The sequence below is a fragment of the Brachypodium distachyon genome, chromosome 3, assembly GCF_000005505.3.
Source record: "Brachypodium distachyon strain Bd21 chromosome 3, Brachypodium_distachyon_v3.0, whole genome shotgun sequence".
Taxonomy (NCBI): Eukaryota; Viridiplantae; Streptophyta; class Magnoliopsida; order Poales; family Poaceae; genus Brachypodium; species Brachypodium distachyon.
Window position 1 is genome coordinate 14320686 of NC_016133.3, and position 27955 is coordinate 14348640.

Genomic DNA, 27955 nt, shown 5'->3' on the forward strand with positions numbered 1-27955 from the left:
CATCAATCAAATCTTCACAGGTTCATCTTGTCTCGCTTACGAAGGGGGGGGGGGGGTTCACATATCAACGTTTGTTCCGTTATTTTAGTATCTTCGTTGTAAGATTTTGTGTCTCATTGCAGTCTCGCGACACAGAGATTCAAGGTCTTTTTGGCTCCATATTCCGGTGTGACTACCATGGTATACTCCGAAGAGCTTGTGGATCTCGTGTCTCTTAATTTCGTGATTTTGATCATTTTTCTCATCAGATTGTGTCGGAGGAATGACCACGGGTAGTGTCATGACAACACGCAGTTGCCGACTTGGCAGAGGCTGGGCCGGCATATGAGAATAGGCCGGCATTCGTAAGCCGGCTTCTAACAAGTGATATGCCAACGGTCATATCCTGGTCCTCCGGTCAAAAGTGAAGTCGTGCCACTTTAATGACGGAAAAGCAGTCGGCGCTCATGTCGCCATGCCGGACGGCTGCATAAGTAAAACGCTGCATTGTCCCCTCCCGGACAATCCGGAGGGGACCACGGGCAGCACCCGGCAGGCCCGGGAGCGTGGCTACAGTGGCAAGTTGCCCCACCTGGCAGGGAGACACTTCGGCACTATAAATAGAGGTGCCAGCCCTCCTTAGAGAGGGGTTCCAAGAGACGACACTTATTTAGTTCTTCTTCTTCCTCCTCTCTGCACAGTTCAACGAGCACCATTGTAATTCTTGTACACCTCGAGCAATACAATCAAGGCAGGAGTATGAGTTTTACCTCATCTAGGGGGCTCCGAACCTACGTAAACGACCGTGTGTTCTTACTTTCGTGCGTGGTTTACACTGCGCCATCCCTCCTCCGGTTCCTCCTTCGTCCATCGGCCCCATCTTAAGCCATCTGCCGTGACACCACACGACATATTGACAGGCTACCTTTCGAGGGGGTGCGTCACAAACCAACGTTAAAGGATCTCAAGTTCTCACCTATTGGTTGGGCATCTCATGCGACTTGTAAAATCTACAGGGTTATTCCACTTTGTTAGGTTTGGTGCCATGCAATTTCACATCATTAGAGTTTGTTTGATGCGCTATCTCAGAACCCTAGTTTCTTCATGCGTCGCCAGGGCGACGGCAGCAGATCGATTCACTTGATCGTTGTTGATTAAGTATATTTACCGGATGGACGGAGACCGGCCGGGACGGTAATGAGCGCATCATGGTCGAGAAATCTGGGCTGGACTTCCCATGACGCGCTAGGGGGGTTGCTCCGACACTCACCTGGATCAATTAGCCATGTGACCAGTTCACTCCTTGATCAAATAAACGGTACTCCATCTGATTCTAAATTTTTATTGTTGTTTTAGTTCAAGAATTTAGGATCAGAGTGAGTACTATTGTCGCCATGTGGTCGAATCACGGCCCATTCAGGGGTGCGCGCGCCCAGCACCGGCACCCTCAAGTTGTAAAACGCGATCCTGGAGATGAATCTCTCTGCTTCTCTGTATATAGACAAATCGACGCGCGACGACAATTGCATGCCGGAGAGCGAAAAAACACTTAGCGATTTCATACAAATAAGCACATATGCTCACCTGACTGCAGCTGTGCCAGCCTTGAATCCGTTAGGTCTACTGGTATTTCCATTTTATTGTGGAATGGAATAGTTAGGCTGAATAAGACAGAGCAAGAAATGGCAAACATGAGTGAACCTTCATAATTAGGGGGGGAAGATATTCAGATGAAGGCACCAAGCAGTCAGTCAAACATGAAAAGAAAAAAAGAGCTACACTACCTCGGGTTTACTTTGAACTGGAACCTACCAATATCACTTGCGCAGTGACAGGAACATGAAGAATCAGGTATTCAGGTTCAGAAATTATTGAGTAATGAGCATGAAGGAATCATAATAGGTAAATACCCGAAAGCAGGTGCCCAAACCACAAAAGGCGCATAAAGGAAGATAAATCAGCAGCTTAGTTGAGTAATATCTGCATTCATTCTATAATTATCTGTCTTTAAAAAACACTATCCGAGCAGAAGAAATATATTGACTCCTGATTTGACATGCGCAGGTAGATGCATAAGTTACATAGACACCACGAATGTTGCCTAGATACCGCTGCTACCTTTTCACCAACTAACCATTGACCACTAAGAAGCCAAAACACAACTTGGTGTAAAAAACTTCATCAACGCATGACTTTGTGTCACCATTTCCGGCTCCACCCAACTGTGAAATCCTAATGCCAAAAGGTTAATGAGCGCATCCTCCATAGTTCCATCACCCATTTAATTCACCATCAACTTCTGTTGGATCAAAAAACCAAAGTACAAAGCCGTGAGGACTAAACTAACACAAACTATTCAAATAGAACAAGGCTTGGATAGTGAATAACATTCATAAACTTGTGATCTAGGGTGATAAAAACTTTGCCTCGAACACACGCAAACGTGCCATTTTGGGATGAGAGAAAAAAATCAAGAAATCATAAAGTAACATTTTTACTCACTCTAAAATGACACTTGACCATCCAATGCTCGTGTGGAATTGATGGAAAATGAGGGTTTAAGATATCTTCAGACAGATTATACTACCTTTAAATTAAATTAAATGTTATCTACAAAGAAACATGATCAAACTTTACATAAAACATGTTAAATGGCACCAATTACTGGTATATGCCAGGTTATGTAAGTTTAGGAATCAATGGCAAACTGTACATCTCAACGAAATAAATTATAGATCAACTTGCATTTTCCGTTTCTTGTTGCCATGTGAAACTAGATAATAGCCTGCACATTGCAGCAGGAATTCATAACAATACACGTTAGCAAGATTCATTCATGTAAACTGTATTTGGACTAGTAATATGCTACATGCAATTTGAAATGTAATCATTTTTATTTTATTGCATATCTGATCAGCAGGAATACTTTGGGGAAAAGGCGCACCATACAATTTCTAATATATGCATGGAGTTGATGAATCAGCGTAGCTAGAAATGAACGCAAGAACCATGGTAGTGCCATGAGTGATGAAATGTATCACCAGAAAAAAAAAAGGCTTCCTAGTATCTACCAATAATATCGTGACTAGCAAAAAAAAAACAAATAGGCAACAAATTACACTATCATGCTACCTGAGCAATCCAGTAGTACAAGAACAGAAAGGAGAAATAAATAAGAACTTAAGTAACCAGAAGTGTTTACCCCATAACTGGAAGAAAAATGCACAGCCTACTGATTGAATATATGGAATGAGAAATGGAATAGAGAAGCATTAAGATTGGAAAGCCACCAAAAATAACAAAATGTTTATACAGAGATAAAGAAACAAGTGGAATAAGGTACTACCTCCGACCCAGACAAGTAATATGGGTCGGAGGGAGTAGTATAAAGCAAGATGAAGAAAAAGGCCACAGCACAAAACTCAGGACTAAAAGAACATCGATTGATCTTCCAAAAGGAACAAAATGCAATACTTTCAATCACACTACAATATATCTTGTACCCTGCTGTAACCAAATCCCCATTCAAAGACACTCAAACGATATAATTTGTTGATGAAACAATCAATACCAGGCATAAGGCAACTCCTTAATCTGATACAGTTAGTACACTAAAAGCATAGTAAACTTTGCCTCCAAAAACATATGCGCTATCAATTCCAAAAGGAACAACCATGTACTATTCAAGATCACCCAAGATTAAAGTGCTACAGATGATGAGATGAGGCCTAACTATCATCCTCTTGACGTTATTGTTTAGTCAACACGGCCTCTATATACATGAACTGAATCTTTCTTTTATTACCAATGTTATGCATTATTGTATTATTTTTCTCATTTTCTTTTGAGAATTAACATATTTAACAATTGACGAACAAAGGTTATTACCCACATGTACTCTATCAACCAAATGATAAATAAAAGGAAAACAATAACACCATATCCCATACCTTCGTACTTTCTTGGCAACCTTCTCTCCCAAACGGGCAAGTTTCTTCCTAACCATTGCCTTCGGTGATATTACCTTTGCCTCCATTCGCTTCTGGAGCTTCAGCTCTGCCCCTTTGATTTTCCCTAGCCGCTTCTCAATCGAAAGTGCTGTCTCGGCATCAAGTCCAATGCACAAGCTTTTAGCGGAAGGGTCTTCATCCGCAATAAGCTTCACCTCCTGTGCGAGAAGAGGATACATCTCCTCGAACTTCTTCTCAGCCTCAACTAGGGAGATTTTGTCCTCATTCTTGTAGCCAGCAACAGCATTATTTGATGACCGGGGTCCCCAGATTTTTTCAGAGAGATTGTCAAGGAGCCTTTCGTGATTTGTAGTAGATACGACATGGGCATCGTAGCGGCGCTTCAGACTTTTCATTTTATCCTTAACATTACGAATATCACAGCTGTCGTCCTCAAGCTGCTCGAGTATAGATTCAAAGAAGTCATTCTCCTTCAGTTCGGGCAGCCTCTTACGCTCGAGGAGAAAATTGTGGATCTCATTGAGAATCAGGACCTCATCTTTGTTATACCATACGCGCCTGACTTTCTCCACCTTGCCAAACCACACCCCTCGCTCGCCTGGTTGATGTGGTGACGCAGGCCTGATTTCCTTTGGTCCATGGGGCCCTTCATCCTCTGCTTCCTGATCCAACGCTGGCACCTCAGGCTGATCTGACGCAGTATCCCTTTTCTTCTTGTTCGGCTGTGGATTCGGACCCGGCGCATCGTTGCTCCTACTCCTCTTCATCCTTTGTGGCTGCATATCACCCTCGTGCCCGTTATCCGGTGATTCATCTTCGTCGTCGTCTTCCTGAGAAACAACAGGGCTGCTGGCCGACGGAGGCGGTTCGAGATCGCTGGAAGAGATATATCCGTCTTCTTCTTCTTCCCCAGCGACAGCGCCATCGGTGGGTGCCCGGTCTTGATCGGACCGGGAACCCTCGATGTCCTGTTCCGGCGGCGGCGGTTTGTTGTCGATTTGGGGCTCCACCGCGACGAGGCTGCTCCCAGAGTCCACCGAGCCCTTCGATCCAGAGGCGGTTTTGCGGCTGCGCTTGTGCTTCATCGGGGCGAGAGGTCGGCGGCGATGACGGCGGACGGGGTGGTGAGGGCCGGCGGGAAGAGAAAACGATGGGGTTGAGGTTGGCGGCTAGGCTAGGGCAACGGGGTAGACTGCGAAGACGTCGAGACGAGTCGTTTAAAAGGCCAGGCCCATCCCTGTTCATATCCTTGAACCAGGCCCAGGCCCAGAGTCTCACTACCCTGCATCGTATCCTTGAACCAGGCCCAGCTTGGCTGAGTGGATACAACGACAAGCCAAGAGCCCAAGACGAGTTACACAAAAAAAAAAAAAGCCAAGACGTGTGTTTGGCAGAGCTGCAGAGACGAGCTCCTGTCCTGTGCCTTGGTACCTGCGATTGCAGAGGCACCGGATTAGGCAACCTGGAGAAGAGGGATGGGCTGCGGTGGAGCTCTAACCTTGGGAAGTTGGGATCTCGGTGCAGATGGGGCGGCGGAGACAGGCGACAGACGGGAGGGTGGGTGCGAGCTCGGCGGCGGAGATGGACGACGGGGAGGGTGTGAGCTCGGTGGCGGCGATGGGCGACGCTCGGCTGATTCAGCGGGGTGCAGCGGTGGCGGCAGGAGAGGATCTCGGGGAGTCGACGACGCTAGCCGGGGCAAAGGACGGAGGTGGCGCCGGATCAGGATGAGGTCAGGGGAGGACGAGGAGGTCGGGGACGATGGCTTCGGCCCGGGCCGGTCGGGAAAGAGCACGAAGAGCTCGAAACGCCTTGGCTGAAGCACGGTTTTTGCATTAGCTGGGCCAGGCCCAAATGCTGGTGCAAGCCACCAAACAGGTTCGAACTTGCATGACTGATGGGAGTCAGGAGGGCTGCAGGCAACCAAACATACCTTAGCTTCCTCATCATTTGTTGGGCTGGGACATGGTCGGTTAGTTGGGCTGGGCCTGTGCCGGAAGGGTCCCGTGGGCCGGATGCCAGCCGCCAGGGTTTAGTTTTGGATGGGCCATTACAGTTTTCCGGTTAATCGAAGCAAATAACCAACTGACCAAATCCACTCGAAAAAGAAATCCAGTTCGATTATTTTTTGTGACGAAAAAAAATAAGTATCCATTCCGATTAGCAACCCAAAAAAAATTCAAAAAGTATTGCATAGTAGCAATATAAAAAAACCAAAAAATTGGCCCGTTTGATTTCGGTAAGTTGTTTTTCCTGTCCAAGTGAGGAAGATGACGTTTTTTTCCATGAGACCAAAAAGCCCGTGATGTTGCGAACTGAGACTAGCTCAGATGGTTGGTTTTTTGTGGTGGAACCAGCACACCCCGGTTCAAGTAACAGATTTGACATGGGTGGTCGCATTTTCCTGAATTTATTTCAAGTTTAACCGGCGTTGTGCTTTCAGTGGGAGTGACGTACCCGTTAACTACAAGACGCCTATGATGATTCATCAATCTCAAGATGATCTGCCGGCGGCACAGTCTCTCGGAGGTGCTCATAGGGGTAGGGTGTGCGTTCATAGGGACGAGTGTACGTGTGTGTGAGTGCTTGCGTCTGTACTGTGTTTCCTAAAAAAAAGGCCCATGATGTTTTTTTTTCCGAAACATGCATGCGCAAATGATTATTGTCACGCGCTCTTTCTTTTTTAAGAAAAAATCACACCCAAAACCTTTGGATCAACTTGTTTAGCTGTGCTATTCGCATCTTGACAATTCTCCAAATCTCTTGTGACGAAACGGTAGAAAACCAAACTTGCATGAGCTGAATTAACCTTGTAGGTTTATAGAGCCGCATGAGCCGTCCACCCAAGCGGGTGAGGGCCTTAGATCTCTTGCATTGTGGCCCGAAGACAAACCCCTTGCAAACCAGGTTGTCAAACCATTGAATCAACGTAGATAACCGAAATCAGGGAATTACGGAATGTAAGACCCACAAGTTACATGGAGTGGACCAAAATAATCACACCTAGGGCTGGATGACGAGCCGGCTCGGATCAACTCAACTCGTTAAGGTAACCAGTTAGCTCGACTCGACTCATTAACATAAAGTTCAAAACCAAACCTGGCTTGGCTCATGTAACTCACAAGTTAGCTCATTAAACTCACTAAGTTCGATAACAAAAATTGGATATGTATGCTATATAAATTGGGGAAATATCCACTGAAAACTTCCATCCGGTGAAAACCTAAAAACTCTCACAGTGAGCCGTTGGATCGATAATCTATGGTTCAGATTGAAGGTGGGATTGAAACAGCCACTTAAACGTACATTTGTGCAAAAACCCCTACTTTTACGTAGAAACTCGGTAACGATTAGGCAACTCGGAAACGATTCGTCTTCATCATCATGAATTCACGATCGATCGTGAGATTGCAGTGGAGCCGCGCGCGTCTGACTCCAGTCGCCGGCGCTGGCCCTCCGCCGCCTACCTCTTGACAACCCCCACAACGTTGTGCCCTCCTCCTCGCCTTCCATCCATCCCGTCCGGGAGCCCGCGTCCAGCGCTCATGATTCCCTGCCCTCCGCCGTCCATATTCAGGCGTACCGGTGCGTTCGCCGGCCTTGATCCTCCGCCCTCCGACGGCTTCGTACATGACCACTATCCCTTTGCCGTCGACTTTCGGGAGCATCCCCCGCCTCCAGCGTCCACGTGCAGGAGCACTGGACCTCCTACGGCCATGTTCGGGAGTGGTCACAAGCAACAATGTCGACGGACCTTTGTCCCCTTCCGTGCACCTGCTGAAAGGGCATTTCTTTCCTAAGTGGTTTTGGTGGTGATGACAACATGTTGTGTATCTTATCGTGTGTCAAGTATTTCAGATTTCATAAAGAAATTGGCACAAGACGTTGATGTGGACCCTCAAGATGCTATGAAGCGTAGCGGTGTTAGCGGCTTTTTCGTTTTGATTTGAGTCGTAGGACATCCGTACTATTAAGAGGGAATCCACAAGTGAAGGTAATGGGTGAATCAATTTCACGTACACAACTACACAATTTGCACCCACTAAAAAGCCTACCCCAAAAAGTGAGAGAGAAGAACTAAACTCAGCATGTTGTGTTCTGCCTGCAATCCAGGTGGCAGAAGTTCCGGCCGGAACTTCCGCCCCAACCTCCGGTCGCTCTCTGGTAGGATCGGCAGAAAATGCAGAACTTCCGGTAATATGCGGAACTTCCGTTTGACCGGAAGTTTCGTCTATGACCGGAAGTTCCGGCCTGTCTCTGCGCAGTGCATAACGGTTCGATTTTAGGGACCCCATATATATACCCATTCGTCCCCAACGACCTAACTGACCGTTTTCACAGCCAAGAACAGTCCCTCTCAGTCCAAGAACACAAAAAGCTCAAATCTCCAAGATCTCCCTCTCTAGCTACTCCTAACTCTTGATTCTTTGAGAATTGGAGGAGAAGATCTTGCTTTAGAGTTTCACTAAGTCAAAAAGTTGATTCCCCTTGTTTTCTTTGTGGATTTCATTTCTCTTAGGTTGTTGGGAACCCTAAACGGAAGCGGTCACCTCAAGCTCTCTCTTGGTGTATGAGGAGCTTGAGGCTTGGATTGGGAGCTTCGTATTGAATTGTGGAGTTTGCCCCGGTCAAGTTTGTAAGGGTTCGACGTTAACCCTCAAGGAAGCCATTAGTGGAACTCACCTCACCTTTGTGGTGTTGTGAGAGCTCATCCCACCTTTGTGGTGTGATGAGTTGGAGAATAGAGTGAGCCTTCGTGGCGTCTCTACGAGCACTCATCTAAACGGAGACGTACACCGATCCCAATAGGTGGAACTCCGGTGAAATCTTCGTCTCCACGTGTGGTATCATTTCCCCTTTACATTTTTGCTATATAGTGTTGCTTCGGCTATTGCATTTCATTCTAGAGTTGCATTCACTTTAGAGAATTTAGAAAACCCTAGGATTAAGTGTTTGTATCTCTCAAGAAAAGAAAAAGAAAAGTCATAATTTGTTAGTCTCCTATTCAACCCCCCCTTAGTCGACCATACCGATCTTTCACCTGCCTCCTAGCAGCAGCCAGCAGTACACAGATAAGCATTAGAATTCATTGATGGTTTCTTTTCTTGTTCATTGATTCAAATTGATCACAGTGCAATGGTTGTTTTCTTATTTGCGCGGATGCGATTTTATTTGCCAGACCCCTGATTGCCACCGTAGGGGAAAGCAAGCGTCGGGACGCCGAGCAATGGAGGCACCACCGCGGCTGCTATCTCACCCTCACGAGGTGCAGCGTCAGCGGCCGTCGCACAAATCCGTTAATTTGACAGGCCGCCGTCACCTGATGTCTCCGCCGCCGCCGCCGCCGCACGCGGGCTCAACACCACCGCCGCCAAGCGCGTGGGGTTCGTGGTCTCCGTCGCTTGGGGAAGGGATCCGCGCGAGATTCTCCAGTTCGCCGCGCCGGTGGGGATTCCGATTGGTGCAGATGGGGAATCGGCAGTGTAGGTGGCTTGAGGATAACTCTCCACCTAGTTCTACGTAAAAGCAGTGTAAAGGCAGGGTTTTTTGCGCAAATGTACATTTAAGTGGCTGCTTTCAATCCCACCTTTGATCTGAACCATACATTATCGATCCAACGGCTCACAGTGAGAGTTTTCAGGTTTTCATCGGATGGAAGTTTTTACCGGATATTTCTCCCTATAAATTTGACTATATCAACATGTATTGCATCTATACACACAAATGATCTCATATGAACATGTGTTTAGTTTCACATTAATCAACTTAAACAACTCAGAGTGATTACATAATCATTCATATGTTTGTGACCTGGACGTCTAAGGTTATATAGACTGTGTTAAACGAGTTCAACAAGTACTTCCTCCAATACATAAAAAGTGTCGCCCACTTAGTACAAAATTTGTACTAACTTGGTACAAAATGGGCGACATTTTTTATGAATCGGATGGAGTAAGTTGTTACTCGATTCGTTAAACCCGTTTTCGATAACAAGTTCAAATTCAAACTTGACTTGACTCGACTCATTAGGATCTGAATTCGTTACTGGTTTAAGTTTTTTTTTTTTTTTGAAAATCGTTACTGGTTTAAGTGAGTTTCGAGCTAAGTGTCCACGTCCTCTTCCTCTGCGCTGCGTTGCATGCCAATCAGTCGGCAGGCCGAACAATAACAGCCGAAACAAAACTCTCGGTCCAAAGCCCACCCATAGGTCCTCTCCTCCTATATCCATTGGGCCTCGGACCACACAAATGGAAGGACAGCAGGCCACTCTTGCCCCGCGCAACTCTTCGCCACCCGAAACCCTACCCTCCCGCACCAGCTATAAAATGCGTCCTCTTCCCTTCCTTCCTCCTCTCGCGCCGCCAGTCCCAACCGCAAAACCCTAGCCGCCGCTCTCCCTGCTCGCCGCCGCCGGAGCAGCAGCGAGCTCTCACCCCCACCACCTCAACCAGCCATGGCGACCCAGATCAGCAAGAAGAAGAAGGTATGTAAACCCTCCCCCAAACCCAGCGTCCTTTTCATCGCATCGTCCGATCTGACGCTTTTCTGTGTGTAGTTTGTGAGCGATGGCGTGTTCTACGCCGAGCTGAACGAGATGCTCACCAGGGAGCTGGCGGAGGACGGCTACTCCGGCGTGGAGGTGCGCGTCACGCCGATGCGCACGGAGATCATCATCCGCGCCACGAGGACGCAGAACGTGCTCGGCGAGAAGGGCCGCAGGATCAGGGAGCTCACCTCCGTCGTCCAGAAGCGCTTCAACTTCCCCGAGAACGGCGTCGAGCTATACGCCGAGAAGGTCGTCAACCGTGGCCTCTGCGCCATCGCCCAGGCCGAGTCTCTCCGCTACAAGCTCCTTGGAGGCCTTGCCGTCCGCAGGTATAACCACTGGCAATTCGCAACAGTTCTTATCTTTCTATACACTGATGCTTGATTTGCGTGGTAGAATCAGCAGTTGTTAGTTTGGTCTGAATTTAAAGTGGTTGTAGTGACGTGCTATACTCTTCATATGCTTAGAATTTCATCATGACGCTGAAATCAAACCAATACAATTAATTTGCCTGTGTAGTTTTGTCTTAAATTTTGTGGTTAATTAGCTGTGTATGCACTATGAGCCGTAGTGAAAGTTAATGCACCTCTCCTTTGATTTACCCTGCTTTCTGTCTATGTTTGTGGGATAGTGACATTGGTGCATAAAGGAAAAGCTGATTCTCTAAGCAGTGGCGGCCAGACAACCGTAGAGATAGATCCACAGATGAATAGCTAATGTGCTGTTTGTCTACTAATTCTCTCTCACATTTTTTGTTTACCATCTATGATACTTCAGCATTGCACAAAATAACTACTGCTTAGTGTTTCTGTGCTGCACCCGTGTTTGTTTTGTCCTGCTTTCTACCCATGCTAGTAGGATATAACACTGGTGCAAAAAGGAAAAGCTACTCCCTGGAGCAGCAGCGGCCAGACAACCGTAGAGATAGATCCACAGATGAATGGCTAATCTGCCACTTGTCTACTAATTCTATCTCACATTTCTCTGCCATTGGTTATGCACGTTAGTTCCTATTAATTCCATTTAGTACGTTTTACAATGTGTAAGTATTCTTTATGTGATGCATTTGTAACTAGTTTTTTTGTATCTCATCTTGTTTCTTAACTAGATTAGTTTTTGGGGTGTGAGTTTATAACCATCATGTTAGTTTATATTACTTTTGTAACTCTTAAATGCGTCAGTTGTTCACAATTGTGGGTTTGTGTGCACTTGTGCATTTCTTCTCTTTTCAATTGTGTAGTCCTCTTTCTTGTGATGATTGTGGGATGTGTAAAACTGGTGCATAGATGAAATGCTCCTTCTAGAGCAGTGGCGGCCAGACAACCGTTGAGATAGATCCACAGATGAACAGTCTTTCTAGTGTTTGTCTACTAATTATATCTCAAATGCACATTTGTTATTTATATGATTATTTGTTTTAATCTGTATACATTCATTCCATTGTTAGGTACATATGTTCTTTTATTAGTTTCCTTTTCTATTGTGTGGTACTTTTATCTCCTTGGTTTCAGTTTTTGGGTTCATTTCCTTTGCTAACATACTTGTATTCATGGCAGGGCTTGCTATGGTGTTCTTCGCTTTGTTATGGAGAGTGGTGCCAAGGGTTGTGAGGTAGATTTTCTTATACATGTGCAGATATTATTGTTGTGTACTTTTGATGGGGCTGCAGACTGATCTGTCAAAATTTGTTTTAGGTCATTGTCAGTGGAAAGCTCAGGGCCCAGAGGGCCAAGTCCATGAAGTTCAAGGATGGGTACATGATCTCATCCGGTCAGCCAGTGAATGAGTACATTGACGCAGCTGTGAGACACGTCCTTCTCAGACAGGTCTGATTATTAAACTTTTTAGTTCATGTTTGCTTGATTTTGATCTCACATTTTGCATAGTGGATTGATCGATCATATTGATTTGTTTTCTGCAGGGTGTTCTTGGCATCAAGGTGAAGATCATGCTTGACTGGGACCCCAAGGGCAAGCTTGGCCCGACCACCCCGCTGCCTGACCTCGTCACCATCCACCCCCCGAAGGAGGAGGATGAGCTGCGCCCTCCGACTTTGGTCGAGGTCTAAGCTCTCAGGGATCTTGGGCAAGGCGTTCACTGGTCTTGTCCTAGCTAGGTTTCTGTGCTTGCGATAAGCATGTGTCATGCAACACCTGGTTACCTTATGTTTTATGGACAAAGTTCTGTGTACTGGTGTTAATTTCGTTTAAACTAAGTTTTGCCGAGGCAAGTTACATTCATATATGTATGCCAAAAATCTTTGTTTGAGCAATCTCTAGATCTATGTTGTGTCTTAAGTTTATGAACCTCTAATTCCGCCTTGCTGTAGCAAATCATTGGTACGTCCAAAAGTTCCCTTTCTATTAAGTATCAAGCCATTGATTAGCAATTTATTGATATTTACTGTCGATGGAGAAAACTTATTTCTGTTCCTCTAATTCCACCTTCAAGGATCGAATTAGTGCTACGATGGAATGAATTATCGGTTCTTTCTAGATTTCTGCTCTTCCCTTTCGATCGTGGCAAACTATTATTTTATTTTTTGTTTACGGTCTTCGTTCAATAAAAGATGTCTCAAGTTTGTCAAAATTTGAATATATCTAGACATGACTTAATATATAGATGCATTCAAATTTAATCAAAATTGAGACATCTTTTGTTGGACGGAATACAAGGAGAGAATTAGTGTTGGTTAAACAGACTCCAATGCTGGCAAATGGTGCGAGAGTTGATGTCGATTAGGAGGCGGGGAAGGCCACCGGAGGATGGGCGGTGGCGGGCCGGCGAATCTCGGGAGTGGGGGGCGAGGTGGGAGTTGGGAAGGCCTCGGGTTGGATAGGGAAATAGAACAACGGGGAGAGAAAATAGAGCGGACACCTTCGTAATTTCAGTCATTTCTCCTTCGTAATTTCAGTCATTTCTCCTTCGTAATTTCAGTCATTTCAGGTTCGGGAATCTTCAAAAAGGTGCTCCAAGTTTTGTGAATAAAATTGGAATAGCTTCTTGGATCTAGTTTTTTTAATTTTTTGTGTTCGGTGATGCTCCAGTGTGGATTTACGTAAAGCTGGAAGCTGGTGGTTGCCGAACACACTCTAAACATGACTCGATGAAAGCAAGTCTGAAGTAAAAATAGAATCCATACTAAAGTAATATAGACTGGACTCGATGAAAGCAAGTCGGAAGTAAAAATAGAATTCATACTAAAGTAATATAGACTGGACTCGATGAAAGCAAGTCGGAAGTAAAAATAGAATCCATACTAAAGTAATATAGACCGGAGGGAGTAGGTAAAATAGTCACCGTTGTAATCTTGAAGTATGTGATGCTCCCTGTCGGTGCTTAAAATCGTTCGCAAGATGAAACTTTGGTTATTTCTGTCACAAATATCCTACGAGACTTTGAAAATACTCTCTCTGATTTTAAATTTTTATACTCTCTCCAATCCTAAATTTTTGTCGCACTAGAACAACAAGAATTTATGATAGGAGGGAGTAGTACTTTTCAATATATCCAGATCCAGGAAACTCTAGGGAGTTTGGTTTAGTCATATGAGTAGAATGGGATCTTCCAGAGTTTAGTTTAGTCATATGATTAGATTGGGATCTTGTTTCGGGATAGTGGCTACGAAGCTAACCCAAAGCAAACTAAGTACTCCGTATATTGCAAGTTAAACATGCTCTACTTCTTTTCGGATGACATCAAGGTAAACCAGCGCGATGGCGGCAGGCTTTAGATCACTGGATTTATAGTTTCTTCCATGCAGCATGTTCTGAATGGGGATTACATTTGCATAAATCAGATGACAAGGGGGACGGTCTCATCTCCATCGGCAACAGGCGAGGAGTCCGGCAGCTCAGGCAGGTCCTCGCTGACAGAGAACCTCAGCCACCGCTTCTTCTCCACGTACACCAGGCTCGGCTGGAGCGCAAACCCAATAAGGACCGCCAGGATGCTCACTGCCATCACCTTGAAGGACGCCAGCGCCATCACCACGATGATCAGGATGGCTGGGGGGATGATCATCAGGACCGCGCCCACGGTGCCCAGCGGGATCCTGTAAGGCCGGGAGGTGTTGGGGTGGGTCATCCTCAGCTTGATGAAGGCTATGAACTCCAGGATCATCCCGAAGCAGTAGAGGTAGTTCTCTGCGGCGATGATCTCCTGGAAGCTCATCCAGGACAGCAGGACCACGCCGAACGCGGAGAACAGGATGCCGACCAGCGGAGTCCCGTGCCGCGATCTCTTGGCGAAGAACTCAGGGAGCATACCTCGCTCGGCCATCCCGAGAAGCTGATAAGAATCACTGCTCATTTCGGTGACAAAGTTGCCCATGTTTGACAATGCTGCTGCTGCTTGAATCCATGAATGCAACCAGAAACCACCAAGAATTTTTGCAACATCTGAGAAATATCCGTCTGTCCATGACTCCCGAACAACTGGTAGTGCTGCTGTACAGGTGATCAGAGGGTACAGGTATCCCCCAACTACCAAAACTAGAGCATAAGAAAGTGCCTTCGGAAGAGTCCTCTTTGGATTCTCGACCTCTCCAGCCAATGTACTGATTGAATCCCAATAGTTGAGGTTCCAAAACAGAGTGTTCAGATACAAGCTCCAATTCACATTGCTCAGGTCCATTTCAAGCCATCTTGAAGGTTCAATGCGTGGAATAGCTATCAATCCCATTACAAAGAATGGTAGCAGAGAGAACACCCCAAGAAAGACTGCCACCCAGCCAACTATTGTTAACCCTCTGTAGTTCATGTAAGTAAGAGCAACTGTGAGGATAAGCACTGCAAAGGTTCTTGGAAGTCCACCACCAAGAGCTGGAATACTAGACTTGACATAGTCAAGAAAAAGGACAGGATAGAGGGCATTATCTATGACACCGCTGATCCACTTCGCCCAGCCTTGCTGAAATCCCCAAAATGGCCCAAGAGCTGAAGAGACCCAGACAACATAGCCACCATTCTCAGGGAACATAGTGCCCATCTCAGCAGTGATCAGTGCTTCTGGAACACTCCATATGAGTGCAAACAGAAGAAATCCCACAATTGCTAGGAGCGGCCCAGCAGCCTTAACACTATCCTCAATCCCGAAGGGCCCCCCTGAAACTTCATAGAATATGAGGAATATAAGGGGGACCATGGAAACCTTTGGGATGCCATGCCCTCCCTTTCGCTCTTCTTCGCCCTCATTGACACCATTGTACTTAAAACAACCACGATCCTCCATAGGAAGACAGGCTGAATTTGCTCGTGTTATTGCTGTGCTCCTCAATTTCTGCAGTTCGAAAGTCAATTATCAACAAAAAAACAAGCCTCAGGTTGTGCGTTGTTATAAAATGCAGCTGATGTAGATATGCACAAAAAAAAAACTGTCTTAGACTTAGTAATTTGTTCTACACGTAATAGTGTAATACTAAAAGAGAGAAAAATGGCTTCGTGGAACCCAAAGTTTAGCAAAGTTCCACTGAACTTGAATGGTTCTCTATATCATAACACTAAAAGATGCGGTATTAGATTTTTTACCATTCCGTCAACCAAGGTTAGGTTTTCCCCCCATCATTTTTTGCATCTCTCGAAAGCTGTACTGGAAATAAAAAAAGTCCTTGATAGGAAGGGCAGGCTGATTTTGCTCGTGTTATGCTGCGCTCCTCAGTTTCTGCAGTTGGAAAGCCAATTATTAATAAAACTGCAAACCTTAGGCTGTTTTTGTTAGCAGCTGCAACACATGTACATGAGGAACGTAAATGGTAGCGCAAACCAAAACTTTGGTTTCAATTAAATAGCTTGTCTACATGTGCTCCTAAAAGAAAAGAAAAATGACTTTGTGCTCACTCAAAGATGCCCAGTTAGCATAAAATTTATGCATAATGTAGCATAATATCTCTAAACCAGGGGCAGAATGACAGCTAGGGCTATAGCCCCAGACGTAATCCAACTTCTAGTGATACTTTTAAGTAATATTTTTGCTCAATTTGTTAGTTTACAAAGACACAGCCCCAGACATCTAGCTCCATCTTAACAGTACTGCCCTAAACTTTGCCAATTCCTGGCTCAGCCACTGCAGTAAACCAGTGGCATTTTGCTAAACTAGGCATCTTTATGTGATGCAAAACCAAATTTTGCTGGTAAAAAATAGTAGGCCCTGAAATATATCAAATAAACAACAAAGAATTGATACCGGCAGAATCCCATCTCAACCAACAACCTAATGACTATTTCGATGATTTTTGTGTTTGCTAGGTTGCATCGGCAGCGCCGAGCTCACCTAGAATTTTGGTATCTGACAACCAACAACCCAACATTGTTATTTAGCAGTCTGTGACTTTTGAAGGATTACACCTAGATCATGAACTTTCCATTCAAATATTCAACTGAGATAATTGGCACGCGTTGTCAAAAATGTTAGATGTTCTTTTACCATATTTGACTTCTAAGATGGCATTTGCATATGTTCAAGTGACGGATGGTATTAATTTCTAGCTATCCTTATTCTCAAAATAACAGGGCAGAGAACCAAAAGAACACATCACAAAAAGACTCTGCGAGGTAAACAGCCTTGAGCTCAGCGACAAATACATCACCAAGAAGATGAAGAGTTAATTTCTATTAGAATGCAGAAGCTTTTGGGCCCCATGATAAAAGTATGACCTCAGCAGGTCACCACACCTACTCAAGGGATTAGGTTGTGAATCTTTCATCCCAGTATCAAATTTCATATCTGGAGTGCAATCAAGGTGATGTTCAAACTCGAGGGCACACGGTAACAAGAAAACTATACCGACCGTAAGAGAAGTTCACTGACAATTAGGGGGATGATTTCAATATAACACAGATAGATTGAGATGTCAGCTTTTAAAGATGCTCACAGTTAGAACTTAATGGCTAGTTGTACTAGCACAACACGTCAGACCATCGTAAAGCCAAGATTTGAGAAGTTTGAACTCTAGCACGGGCGGAGGACCCAGTAGGGCAAAGGTAGGGCGGCCGCCCTACCTTGATTTTTGCCTCAGTTACGGATTGGAGAAGATTATGAAACGGGGAGCTAAAGGCGGAATCCGAAGGGGAGATCAACCTGCGGTGGAGGCGCTCGCGCGAGGAGGAAGACGATGGGCGCTCGGCAGCGGGATGGGTGGCGGCGCTCGGCCGAGGAGGAAGAAGATCCAGGAGCGAGGGGGCAGGGTCGCTCGGCAGGGAGGGGTACAGTTAGCCAACTACCTTCGCCGAGGGGTGCCAAGTACAGAGTAGTAAACGAGCTCGCTTAGAGCATCCACGCTGTTTAGAAATATTGCTAGGCAGAAAATGGTTTCTTCCATGGGATAACCTCTGACCAATGTAGTTACATGTAAAATAAATGAGAGACTAGATCACTAAAAAGACTTCAAATACTTTATCCTCAGACGTGGGGTCCATCTAAAGGTAAAATTATCTTTAAGAACTGCAGCATTTGGTGACAAGGCAAGAGACAGGGATGGGTCCCAGTTTAGAGGTAAAACTATCTTTAAAGACTGCGAATGACCTTACACCTCAGTAAATTAGTGCTCTGTAACAGTTTAGTTCAAACTTGAACATGCTTCAAAAAACATCGCTTAAGCTTCCAAAAGCACTCATCGCTTGGCTTAGGCCTGTTAGGTTGGGGTAAACACAGCTTTTTAACTTTTGGCTTTTAAGCCACAAAAGCACCTATTTAGATAGCTACTTATGCGCCGATAAGGTTCGTTAGCACAATTCTCTGCCACAGGGGCGGCTTCTCTCTCCTGCATGATTCCCTTCAATGATCCCTCCAATTTTTCCAATTCGTCTTTTTCCTCCAAGGATCCCGCCAATTTTCCCTGTGCGAGCCACACCCGTCAATTTCTCCAATTTCCCTGGATTTCCTCCAAGGATCCCACCAATTTCTTCTGGGCGAGCAACGGTGTGTCTCAAATTCTCCAATTCCCCCTGATTTTCTCCTAAGAATCTCGCCAACTTCTCAAAAACAGAGTCCGTACGGAACGCTTAAGTTTCAATTTCCTCTCAGCAATGCCTCACCGTTGGCTTAGCGTGTTTTTGAACCATGGTTCACAAACTTATAAAATGCAAAAATAACATATTAAACTGGGATTAGTGATACTGTTTAAGAATACATGATAGGTGAAAGAATGACAAACTCGTGTTAAATACTGTAATAGTTGCATCAAATTGTTGGCTATTTGTTAGATGTTGTCGTACCAGTGGCCCGTGGGGTCCCACTGATACGGGACGCGTGGGTCGCCAGTGACGAAGCCCCGTCAGGTAAGGCCTCCCGAGAAGCGATGAGTACGGGGAGCCTGCCTCGAGGAAACGACCCTTGGTGGAGGAGAAGCTAAGGGCTGAGTACAAGAAGCCCCCGGGAACCCCGGTCCCGGGAAGCCGAAGGAATGCCTCCCGGCAACTAGCCGGGTGTGCTAGCCGGGGAGGGGCACCCCAGCAACCCGCACTCGGGCATGCAGACGGGCCCCGCAGAACAGTGAAGACAAGACAATACGGCGGGCACAGTGCATTTAATGCACCGACAGGAGTCTTATCGGCAGGCCTGGTCTTGCTGAGCAAGGCCAGGGCGACTACCCTGCGAACCGTTTTTTCTACCATGTACAGTAGACAGGACGCTGCATGGCGTCCAGCGCGGATCAACCAAAGTGTATCTCGTGTGGCCGTGACACGCGTCTGGGAAACGTGTCACGCTGCATGCTTAGGCACCTGTGGTATCCCCTTGTCTATAAAAGGAGGATCAATGCCACCGGTCAAAGGGTTCCAACCCCAGTTATTAGAACATAGCACAATGTTCACCTAAGTAGCTAACCTGGGAACCTCTCGGGTGATCTGTACGCACTCATACTTGTGAATACAACACAAAGTAGGACGTAGGGTATTACACCTCCGGGTGTCCCGAACCTGGGTAAACTCTTGTGTCTACACTTCGTGTCTATCACCACGCCGGCGATCGCCGGAGCGATCACCTCGTCCTCCACCGAACCAAAAAGGGGGTGCCCGGCCTCCCCGGTGCCGGAGACCGTGCTCTGACATCTGGCGTGCCAGGTAGGGGGGCGTGCAGAGAGTTTCGGGTGACCGCCGGCGTCATCGTCATCAACATCGGCTCCTTCGTCTACGACGTCTTCGACAACTAACTCGCCATGCCACCCAAGAGGGCAGACGAGCCTCGGGTCGACTTGTGCGACACTCTCGCCATGCGCACTCGGTCCCATGACGCTGCGCGCGCGTCACAAGCACAAGGGGACCAGGGGTCCCCTACACGGTGGCAGCAGCAGTCGCAGCTGCCACCTCCGCCTCCTCCGTCGGCGGACAACTGGCCGAGGGGGCTTGCGGCGCCCAGCACCGGAGCTAGGCACGCAAGCGGCCACAACGCCGCGCGCGCCGGCCAGCGAGCCCACTCACGGGCCGAAGACGTGCAGCAACAGCTGCGCCCCGAGTGACGCCGACGGAGTCTCGCCCCACACATCCGAGGGCACCGGGTGACAAGGCGGAGGGCAGCCGGTCGGAGAATCAGCAGCCTCCCGCCCAGACCCCAGCGGAAGCCATTATAGCTGCGTGTGTCATGGTGTGCTACGAACCACCGCAAGGCACGCCGACACATGAAGCATGGAATGCGGAGCTAGACGCGCTCCTCGTACTCGCCGCCCAGCAGCCGCAAGGCAAGGGCGCCCCGGCTGGTTCTGGCGGGGGGCAGAACCCGGGACGCGGAGACACGCCTCGCATCTCAGGACACGGAGAACACCCTCCCCTGCCGGGAGGGCAAGGAGACAAGGATCCCGTGGGGTCCTTGGATTCATCACCGACCGTTACACGGGGTGACGCGCGAGGCGTCCTGAACGCCCGCCAGCAGGAAGACCTCCGCCCGCGCTTGGAGCGCTGGCGTCGGCGTGAAGCAGAACGCCGGCGCCCAGAGGAGCAAGAAGATGCTCCCATGGGTGCCGATGACGGCTGCGCCGCGTTCACTCGCGAGCTGCGCCTGGTGACATGGCCCCGCAAGTTTCGAGCGCCGACGCTCGGGACGTACGACGGGACCGTGAATCCCGAGGATTTCCTCCTGACCTACACGTTGGGCATGCACGCCATTGGTGCCGACGATAAGGTCAGGGCCAACTGGTTCTCGATGGTCCTCATAGGATCAGCGAGGACTTGGTTGCTTAACCTGCCCACCGGGTCCATAGCCTCCTGGGCTGACCTGCGCGAGCAGTTTGTGAACGCGTTCTACGGCGGTTACAAGCGCCCGGGAACCATGGCGGAACTGCACACGGTAGTGCAGAAACCGGGGGAGACGTTGTGGAACTTCACCAACAGGTTCTCCAACCTCTCCTACTAAACCCTACTTGGTTAGCAAACCCTGTTGTAGTCACTAAAGTTGGAAATAAGTTGCGCATGTGTGTAGATTTTACTGATCTTAACCGTGCATGTCCTAAGGACCCCTTTCCTGTACCCCGTATCGATCAAATAGTAGATTCTACAATAGCTTGTGAGTCTTTGTGCTTTTTAGATGCCTTCTCCGGCTACCATCAGATTAAAATGGCAGTCGAAGACGAGGAGAAAACAACGTTTATCACCCCGGTTGGCTGCTACTGTTACATGTGCATGCCTTTCGGATTGAAGAACGCGGGCTCAATATTTCAGCGCGCCCTGCGCGAGTGTCTGGGGCCCCAGCTAGGCCGGAACATCGAGGCCTACATGGATGATATCGTCGTCAAGTCACGGCGTAGGGACTCGCTCGTCGGCGACCTGCAGGAGACATTCAACAACCTCCGCAGGATCAAGCTCAAGCTTAACCCCGAGAAGTGCACGTTTGGTGTGGACTCGGGGCACTTGCTGGGCTTCTTGGTCTCTCTCAGGGGAACCGAAGCCAATCCATAGAAGATTGAAGCGATCGAGAAAATGGAGGCCCCCCTGCAAGGTTAGAGACGTCCAACGCCTCAATGTGTGCGTTGCGGCGCTTGGGCGTTTCATCTCAAGGCTGGGCGAGCGAGCCCTGCCTTTCTTCAAGGTAATGAAGAAGAAGGGTCCAATAAATTGGACTCCCAAGGTGGAAGCGGCGTTCCAGGACTTGAAGAGGTACCTGAAGTCGCCGCCGGTCCTCGTCGCCCCCAAGCCGGGCGAGCCGTTGCTGCTGTACCTGGCAGCGACGAATCAAGTAGTGAGCTCCGTGCCCGTTGCCGAAAGAGAAGAGCAAGTCCCGGGGGGTGAGACGGAAGGGCCGGGGGCTCCCAGCGAGCCGAGGGAACCCCCGGCTACTGCCTCTGCCCCTGGATCCGAGGGACAACCCCCGCAGGCTGCCCCCCGCAAGCGGCTAGTGCAGCATCCCGTGTACTTCGTTAGCACGGTGCTGCGCGATGCCCGAGTACGATACCCGCAGGTCCAGAAGCTTCTACTTGGGATCCTGCTCGCTTCAAGGAAGATGTGCCATTACTTTCAGGAGCATAGCATCACGGTGGTGTCGGGGTTCTACCTAGAGAGGGCCTCACTAACTGTGAAGCCACTGGAAGGGTGGCCGAGTGGAGGATGGAACTAGTGGAGTTTGGGCTACGTTTCGCAAACACCAAGAGCATCAAGAGCACCGCTCTCGCTGATTTTGTTGCAGAGTGGACATCGACATGCATAGAGCCGGAAGCGAGCCTTCCCGGCAGATTGGACGACGGGTACTGGGTCATGTACTTCGACGACGCCTTCTGCTTACAGGGCGCCAGTGCCGGAGTGGTGATTGAGTCGCCCACCGGAGACCAGCTCAAGTTCGTGATATAGCTCGACTTTGCTAACTCCACCAACAACACAGCAGAGTACGAGGGACTATTTGCCGGGCTGCGCGCGGCGATTGCCCTCGACATCAAGCGCTTGGTTGTTCGCGGGGACTCACAGCTCGTGATCAACCAGGTAAATAAGGACTCGACTGCCCCCAGATGGCAGCGTACGTGGAGGAAGTGTGAAAAGTGGAGTCCAAGTTCAAAGGACTTCGGTTTGAGCACGTGAAGCGCAAGGACAACTTTGTTGCGGATGAACTGTCCATGTGGGCAGTAGAACGCAGCAAGGTGCCTCCTAGGGTGTTCGTGCAGAAGCAGCCGAAGCCCTCTGTCGACCCCAAGACAGTTGCCGGGGAAGCCCCTCCGGCAACTCAAGGTGGCCCTGCAGCTGCAGGGGACTATGCCGCCAAGTTGGTGGCATATACTAGTCGGGAGCCACCACCCTGGGGGACGGATATTATTCGTTACCTCAGGGATGGGACCCTCCCGGAGAAAGACGTTTCCGCGGAGCGAGTAGCCCGGCAAACCAAGATGTACGCCCTGGTGGACGGAGAACTCTACCGGAGGCGTCCTAATGGAGTCATGCTCCTCTGCGTGCCCCAGGAGGAAGGGCGCACGTTGCTGGAGGATATACATCGAGGCACATGCTCGCACCATGTGGCCTCCAGGGCACTAGCTGGGAAAGCGTTCCGGCATGGCTTCTACTGGCCGACAGCACTAGCCGATGCCGAGCAATTAGTCAAGACCTGTGAAGCATGCCAGTGGCACGCCAAGAAGAGCAACCAACCAGCGCAAGCCCTGCAAGTCACTCCGTCCTCGTGGCAGTTCGCGGTCTAGGGGCTGGACATCGTCGGCAAGTTGCCGAGAGCAGTTGGCGGCTACGAGTACCTGCTCGTGGCCATCAACAAGTTCTCAAAGTGGATCGAGGTGGAGCCTGTCCGAGCCGTCACGGCACAGGCGGCCATCAAGTTTTTCAAGGGCATTGTGTGCCGGTTTGGTGTGCCTAACGGCATCATCACCGACAACAGCACACAATTCACTAGTGCGGTGTTCCAAGTTTACTGCGAGGACATGGGCACTAAGATCCTAGAAGCAATGGGCAAGTTGAGAGAGCCAACGCAGAAGTGCTGCGAGGGCTCAAGACGAGAACCTTTGTCAAGCTCAAGGGCCACGGGAAACACTGGGTTGAAGAACTCCAGCCCGTGTTGTGGTCGTTGCGGACCACACCAAGTCGGGCGACGGGTCAAACTCCGTTTTCCCTCATCTACGGGGCAGAAGCTGTGCTGCCCCTCGAGCTCAAGTATGGGTCACCTCGGGTACGCGCGTACGGCGACAAGAGCCAACACACGCAGAGGATTGATGACCTTACCTTCATCGAGGAGATTCGATGCCGGGCTACTGTGCAAGCTGCAGGCTACCAGCAGGGACTCCGTCGTTATCATGACAGGAGAGTCCGTCCCCGGGGGCTCAAGGTTGGAGACCTCGTCATGCGCCAGATACAAGGAACGAAGGCCGAGAACAAGTTGACTCCAATCTGAGAAGGCCCTTTCCGGGTAGTGCGGGTGACAAGACCGGGGGCTGTCCAGCTGGAAACCGAAGAAGGCTTGCCGGTGCCCAATAGTTGGAACATTGAGCACCTGCGCAAGATTCTACCCGTGAAACGGTGGAGCCATACCCACGAGTGACGCTGCGGCAGTGTGCCTCTTTAAGCTAGTGTAGCCGGGCAAGGCCCGGTTGTAATCCGCTAGCACAAAGTGAATAAAGATAAATGTTACCTCAGTGAATATTGTGCTTTGAATATTTAATAAGTGCTTCTGTTTCCTGCTCTAGGTACACAGAATTGTCTCCTCATCCTTGGCTGTGAGCAGGGGCTGCCAGAACCCCGAAAACCAAGCTCATCGTCGAGACATCCGGAACGAGGCCTGGCAGTTGCCAGACCCGTCCGCAACGTGCTACGTGCTAGCGAGGCACCATGGGAATAGAAAGATGCTCACACCCAAGCCTGAGGTCGACTCTTTTATGCCCGGGGACTAGGAGGCAGGAGGTTATCCAGTTTGAACTATTTTTCGTGCATTTCGAAATTTTTGCTATGCACCTTGGGCACTACAGAAATATGACATGCAGGGTAAAGATGAGGCGAAGGCACACTGTGACCCTCGTGGGGTGGTCACGGGTGTCGTCGTCTTGCAAGTAACTTGTACATATATGGCAATTACTTCGAGGCTTGATGCAGGAAACTGAGACAGGGCCAGTGCCTCCACGCGGCGACTGGTGGTCCCGGGCGTGTGGAGGCAAGAGCAGCGTTTCGGCCATTTAAAGAGACCGGGGCAAGTGCAGCACCAGCAACGGGCAAGAAGGCAAGAGATGTCGGAGAGAGGCGATGGTGGTGCATCCCTCTGCGCTTGTCGCTGAGGGTGTTCCCACCATCACGGCTCTGCCACATCTCTTACGAAACGACTCCAGAAATGGCGATGAGACAAGCGAGAGGCGTCGTAAAGACGCGGTGGTGGTGCATGCCTCCGCGGCTCCGAGGGTGCTACTGGAGGGTGCACTGCCACCGCGTCCTTGCCACGGCTCTCAACAAGGCGCAACAAGTCCAAAAAGAACGGGAAGCTAAGTATCTCATTTTGGGTCCGTGGTTTTTCCCTTTAGTAACACTGGTTTGCTGGGGTAAGCTCGGTCCCTGTGTTACCGGAGCGTAGGAAGGACGCTTGCGGGGTGAGGACGCCCCCCACACGTGGCTCGCGGGTCCGTCCCGGAGGCGTGAGCGCTGGGGTAGTTAACCCGCAGACGGAATGACTAGCCGCTGTTGTTTGGTCCTAGGTCAGCACCGCGGGTCCGTCCCGGGTCCCTAGTCTAGCCAAGCACGTGATTGGCGAGTCCCCGTGTACGCAAGGCTAAAACACGAGAAGTACATAGCCCCTCCCCGGCAAGCTAGTCTTAGGCAAAGAAGCAACTAAAAGTAGCATTGGATATATATTGAAGCTTGAGAAAAAAGAGTTAACAAGTAACACTGGTGATGACAAGGGAAAGCTAACATAAAAAGTTCCAAGGCACCATGCGCCAGTTGCACGAAAACAAAAAAAGAGGGGAAACTATGCGGGAGGTGCTTCCGAGGTGGCTGCGTCGGTGCCAGGTGCATCCTCGGCATCGGGGGCTTCCCCGGCAACCTCCCCAGCAGCGGCTTCGTCTTCTTCGACCTTGCCCTACATCCATGCCACCATCTCGTCCACGACGCCCTGCACCGCTTCCCGGTGGGTCTTGGCTTCTTCTTCGTCCGATTAGGCGTCGAAGACCGACTCGAACGGGAAGTCGGGATGGGCCGAGTGGACCCGGGTGAGAATTTGCCCGGCGACCTGCTCGGCCGCAAGGCCGACTTGCCGGTCCCTGAAGGCCGTCACACAGCTCTGCAGGCCGCTCAGCCGGCCGACGAAGTCTGTGAAGAATGAAGTGAAGCTCCCCATGTCTCCCCCATCGAAGGAAGCCACAGGGATGTCGAACCCCTGCAGTGCCTCCACCGTCGAGTCAGCCAGCTTCTTCAGCCTGGCCACCTCCCCTGCCTGCAGGCCCGCAGCTCGGTGCACGCACCACGAGCCTCCTGGGCATGCAGCTTGTGCTCGCGGCACTCGGACTTCAGCCTGCTGATCTCAGACGCCTTCTTGGTGTTGTCGTCGTCGACTTGCCGAAGTTCCTGCCGCACCATGTCAAGCTCACCCTGAAGGGACGAGCTGGCAGCTTGGGCAGCCTTGAGCTGCCCCGCAAGCTCGTGCTCCCGGAAGCGAGCCTGGTCCTGGAGCTCCTTCTCCCGGCGCGCTGAGGCTTCGGCTGCCGTTGCAGCCGCCATCTCCAGCTCTCCGACCTCACGGCGGAGACGCTGGATCTCCAGGGAGTAGTCGGACAGCAAGTCCGTCTTCTCCCGGAGACGCCCCTGAAACGCGTCCAGAGCCGCCTGGTGCTCTTCCTCGCTCTTGGCGTGAGAGGCTTTCACCAGCTCGAGCTCCCGCTGGTGCTCTTGCTGGAGATCCCACGGCTGCTGGAAGACTTCCGCCTCCGGCGCCCCTTGCACTGCAGGCGTCGCCCTGACTTGCCGTGCCTACTGGAGCTCCTCCCGGAGCCGCTGCAGCTCGGTATGCTGCTCCTCCGCTTCTCGTCGTGCTGCGCCCAACTTCGCCACTACGCGGGCGTGGTGCTGCTGCGCATTGTTGAAGAAATCGATGAACATCCGCTGCTCCTGCTAGATGTTGTCGATCACTTGGTGTCCTTGATGGAACACGCTGGGTTCGAAGGTGATCCGACCCCAAGTCCGCCCGGCGAGCTCCCCTGCTCCCGGGCTGAAGGCAGCCCCGACAGAGGAGGAGGACCCCGCCGCGATCGTCTGCGATCCCGAGGGTGCGTCAGGATTTGGCGACACGCCCCCGGCTTGGCCAAGCCCTATTGCTCCTTGCTTGTCCAAAGTGGCGGGCTGGGGGCTCGGGGGCTTCTCCAGAGCGTTGCCGCCTGTCCCGGCTGGCGGAGGCTGCTCTGTGTCACTCGCCTCAGATGGCGCCCCCTGCGTGGCGTCACCTGTGGCAGCGGTCACGGCCCCGGCAGGCGCCGTGGCCGATTGCTGAAGGGCTCCGACAGAGGCAACTTCCGTCGGAGCATCATCGTCGACCTCACCGGTGAGGTCGATTACCCGCACCTCTGTAGGCGCGGAAGCAGTCGGAACCGCTCCAGCACCTGCACGAGGAGCACTCGCGTCAAGCATGGGAAATGGCGCAAATAGATAGAAGAAACGCTGGAACTCACATGAACCTGCCGCCGGGCCAGTGCCCTGCACAACTGCTGCGTCAGCGGCATCTTGGTCGCCGCCACACGATACTAGGCGAGGCTTCTTGGTTGGGGCTGCCGGCGACGCGCTGCTCTGCCCCCTCTTCCTCGGCGAACTGGAAAACAAAAAAATAGATTAGTCAGGCACAAAATAATTTCGTGAAATCAAAGGTGTTCCGGATAACATTGGACTTACCCCGCCGGTTTGAGCTTGAGCATCCTGTCCGCCAGGATGTTCCTCCTGGACAGCCGCTTCGCGCGGGGGGAGCTGTCGGAGTCGCAGGGATGGTTAGGGCGGGTGCTGCAGCCACGTCGCTGCCGCCGGAGGCTCCTGAGGCTGCAGGCGGGCCTCCTGCCTGCTCGCCCGTTCCGCCGCGGACCGCCTCACCAGGGGGACGTCGTTTTCCTTGTCGTCCTCCTCCGGCGCGCCCCTGCCTGCTGCCGGGGGAGCGTCGTCGTCGTCGTCGCTAAGGTCCCCTCCGACGCCCAGCGAGGAGTCGTCGGAGTCCGTGCCCTCAGCCCTGGCAGAGGCCTGGCCTTGGCCCTCCTTCCCCGAGTCGGCAGCCGGCTCCTTGCCCTTGCGGGGCCTGGGCTGCGGGGGGGGGGGGGGGGGGGGGAGGGCTGCGCCGAGGGGTTCTCCATGATCCCCACTCGTCGCAGAGTGGGAGATCCCGAGGCTCCCGAGTTCGGGATCCCGGCGTGGAGCGGTTGCGCTCCAAGCGGGGGCAGCCGGTAAGGTTCATCCTCGCCGGTGATGCCCTTCACCTAGAACTGCACCTCCCCCAGGAGGAGGTCCGTGCGTTGCAGTCAGGTCCGGTTGCCGGCCTCGGTGTACATCCACGTCGGATGTGAGCGCCGCTGCAGGGGAGCCACGCGCCTCCC

The 27955-nt window shown here is 50.3% G+C and overlaps 3 protein-coding genes and 3 non-coding genes across 7 annotated transcripts; 4 read left to right on the forward strand and 2 right to left on the reverse strand.

The window, feature by feature from the left end:
- Positions 1-1927: 1927 nt before the first annotated feature.
- Positions 1928-5736, reverse strand: LOC100844785 (probable transcription factor At4g00610). Its single transcript, XM_003571398.4, has 3 exons — positions 5449-5736; positions 3930-5381; positions 1928-2278 (listed from the first exon to the last, which is right to left on the reverse strand). Exons 2-3 carry the CDS (start codon positions 5033-5035, stop codon positions 2272-2274), a joined length of 1113 nt encoding a protein of 370 aa, XP_003571446.1. The 5' UTR covers positions 5036-5381; positions 5449-5736; the 3' UTR covers positions 1928-2271.
- Positions 5737-10250: 4514 nt separating this feature from the next.
- Positions 10251-12848, forward strand: LOC100829722 (40S ribosomal protein S3-3). Its single transcript, XM_003573392.4, has 5 exons — positions 10251-10434; positions 10507-10826; positions 12054-12108; positions 12192-12323; positions 12419-12848. The coding sequence occupies exons 1-5, from the start codon at positions 10405-10407 to the stop codon at positions 12563-12565; spliced, it is 684 nt and encodes a 227-aa protein (XP_003573440.1). The 5' UTR covers positions 10251-10404; the 3' UTR covers positions 12566-12848.
- LOC112272126 lies at positions 11101-11248 on the forward strand. The gene has a single exon (XR_002965822.1). It is a non-coding gene; the product is annotated as a small nucleolar RNA snoR143 (small nucleolar RNA).
- Positions 11311-11479, forward strand: LOC112272124. Its single transcript, XR_002965820.1, has one exon. It is a non-coding gene; the product is annotated as a small nucleolar RNA snoR143 (small nucleolar RNA).
- Positions 11717-11886, forward strand: LOC112272125. The gene has a single exon (XR_002965821.1). It is a non-coding gene; the product is annotated as a small nucleolar RNA snoR143 (small nucleolar RNA).
- Positions 12849-14157: 1309 nt separating the features above from the next.
- Positions 14158-17758, reverse strand: LOC100830035 (probable polyamine transporter At1g31830). Of its 2 annotated transcripts, XM_003573393.4 has the most exons (3): positions 17575-17758; positions 16026-16158; positions 14158-15777 (listed from the first exon to the last, which is right to left on the reverse strand). In XM_003573393.4, the coding sequence occupies exons 2-3, from the start codon at positions 16026-16028 to the stop codon at positions 14293-14295; spliced, it is 1488 nt and encodes a 495-aa protein (XP_003573441.1). In that variant the 5' UTR covers positions 16029-16158; positions 17575-17758; the 3' UTR covers positions 14158-14292. The 2 variants fall into 2 exon arrangements, with proteins under 2 accessions (XP_003573441.1, XP_014757190.1); XM_014901704.2 differs by lacking the exon at positions 16026-16158.
- Positions 17759-27955: the final 10197 nt, after the last annotated feature.

Bases quoted from the DNA above. Each gene is read 5' to 3' on its own strand.
- LOC100844785 (XM_003571398.4), bottom strand. From the start codon at position 5,035: ATGAAGCACAAGCGCAGCCGCAAAACCGCCTCTGGATCGAAGGGCTCG.
- LOC100829722 (XM_003573392.4), top strand. From the start codon at position 10,405: ATGGCGACCCAGATCAGCAAGAAGAAGAAG. The intron at 10,435-10,506 runs GTATGTAAACCC...TTCTGTGTGTAG, and splicing joins AGATCAGCAAGAAGAAGAAG to TTTGTGAGCGATGGCGTGTT. The intron at 12,324-12,418 runs GTCTGATTATTA...TGTTTTCTGCAG, and splicing joins GACACGTCCTTCTCAGACAG to GGTGTTCTTGGCATCAAGGT.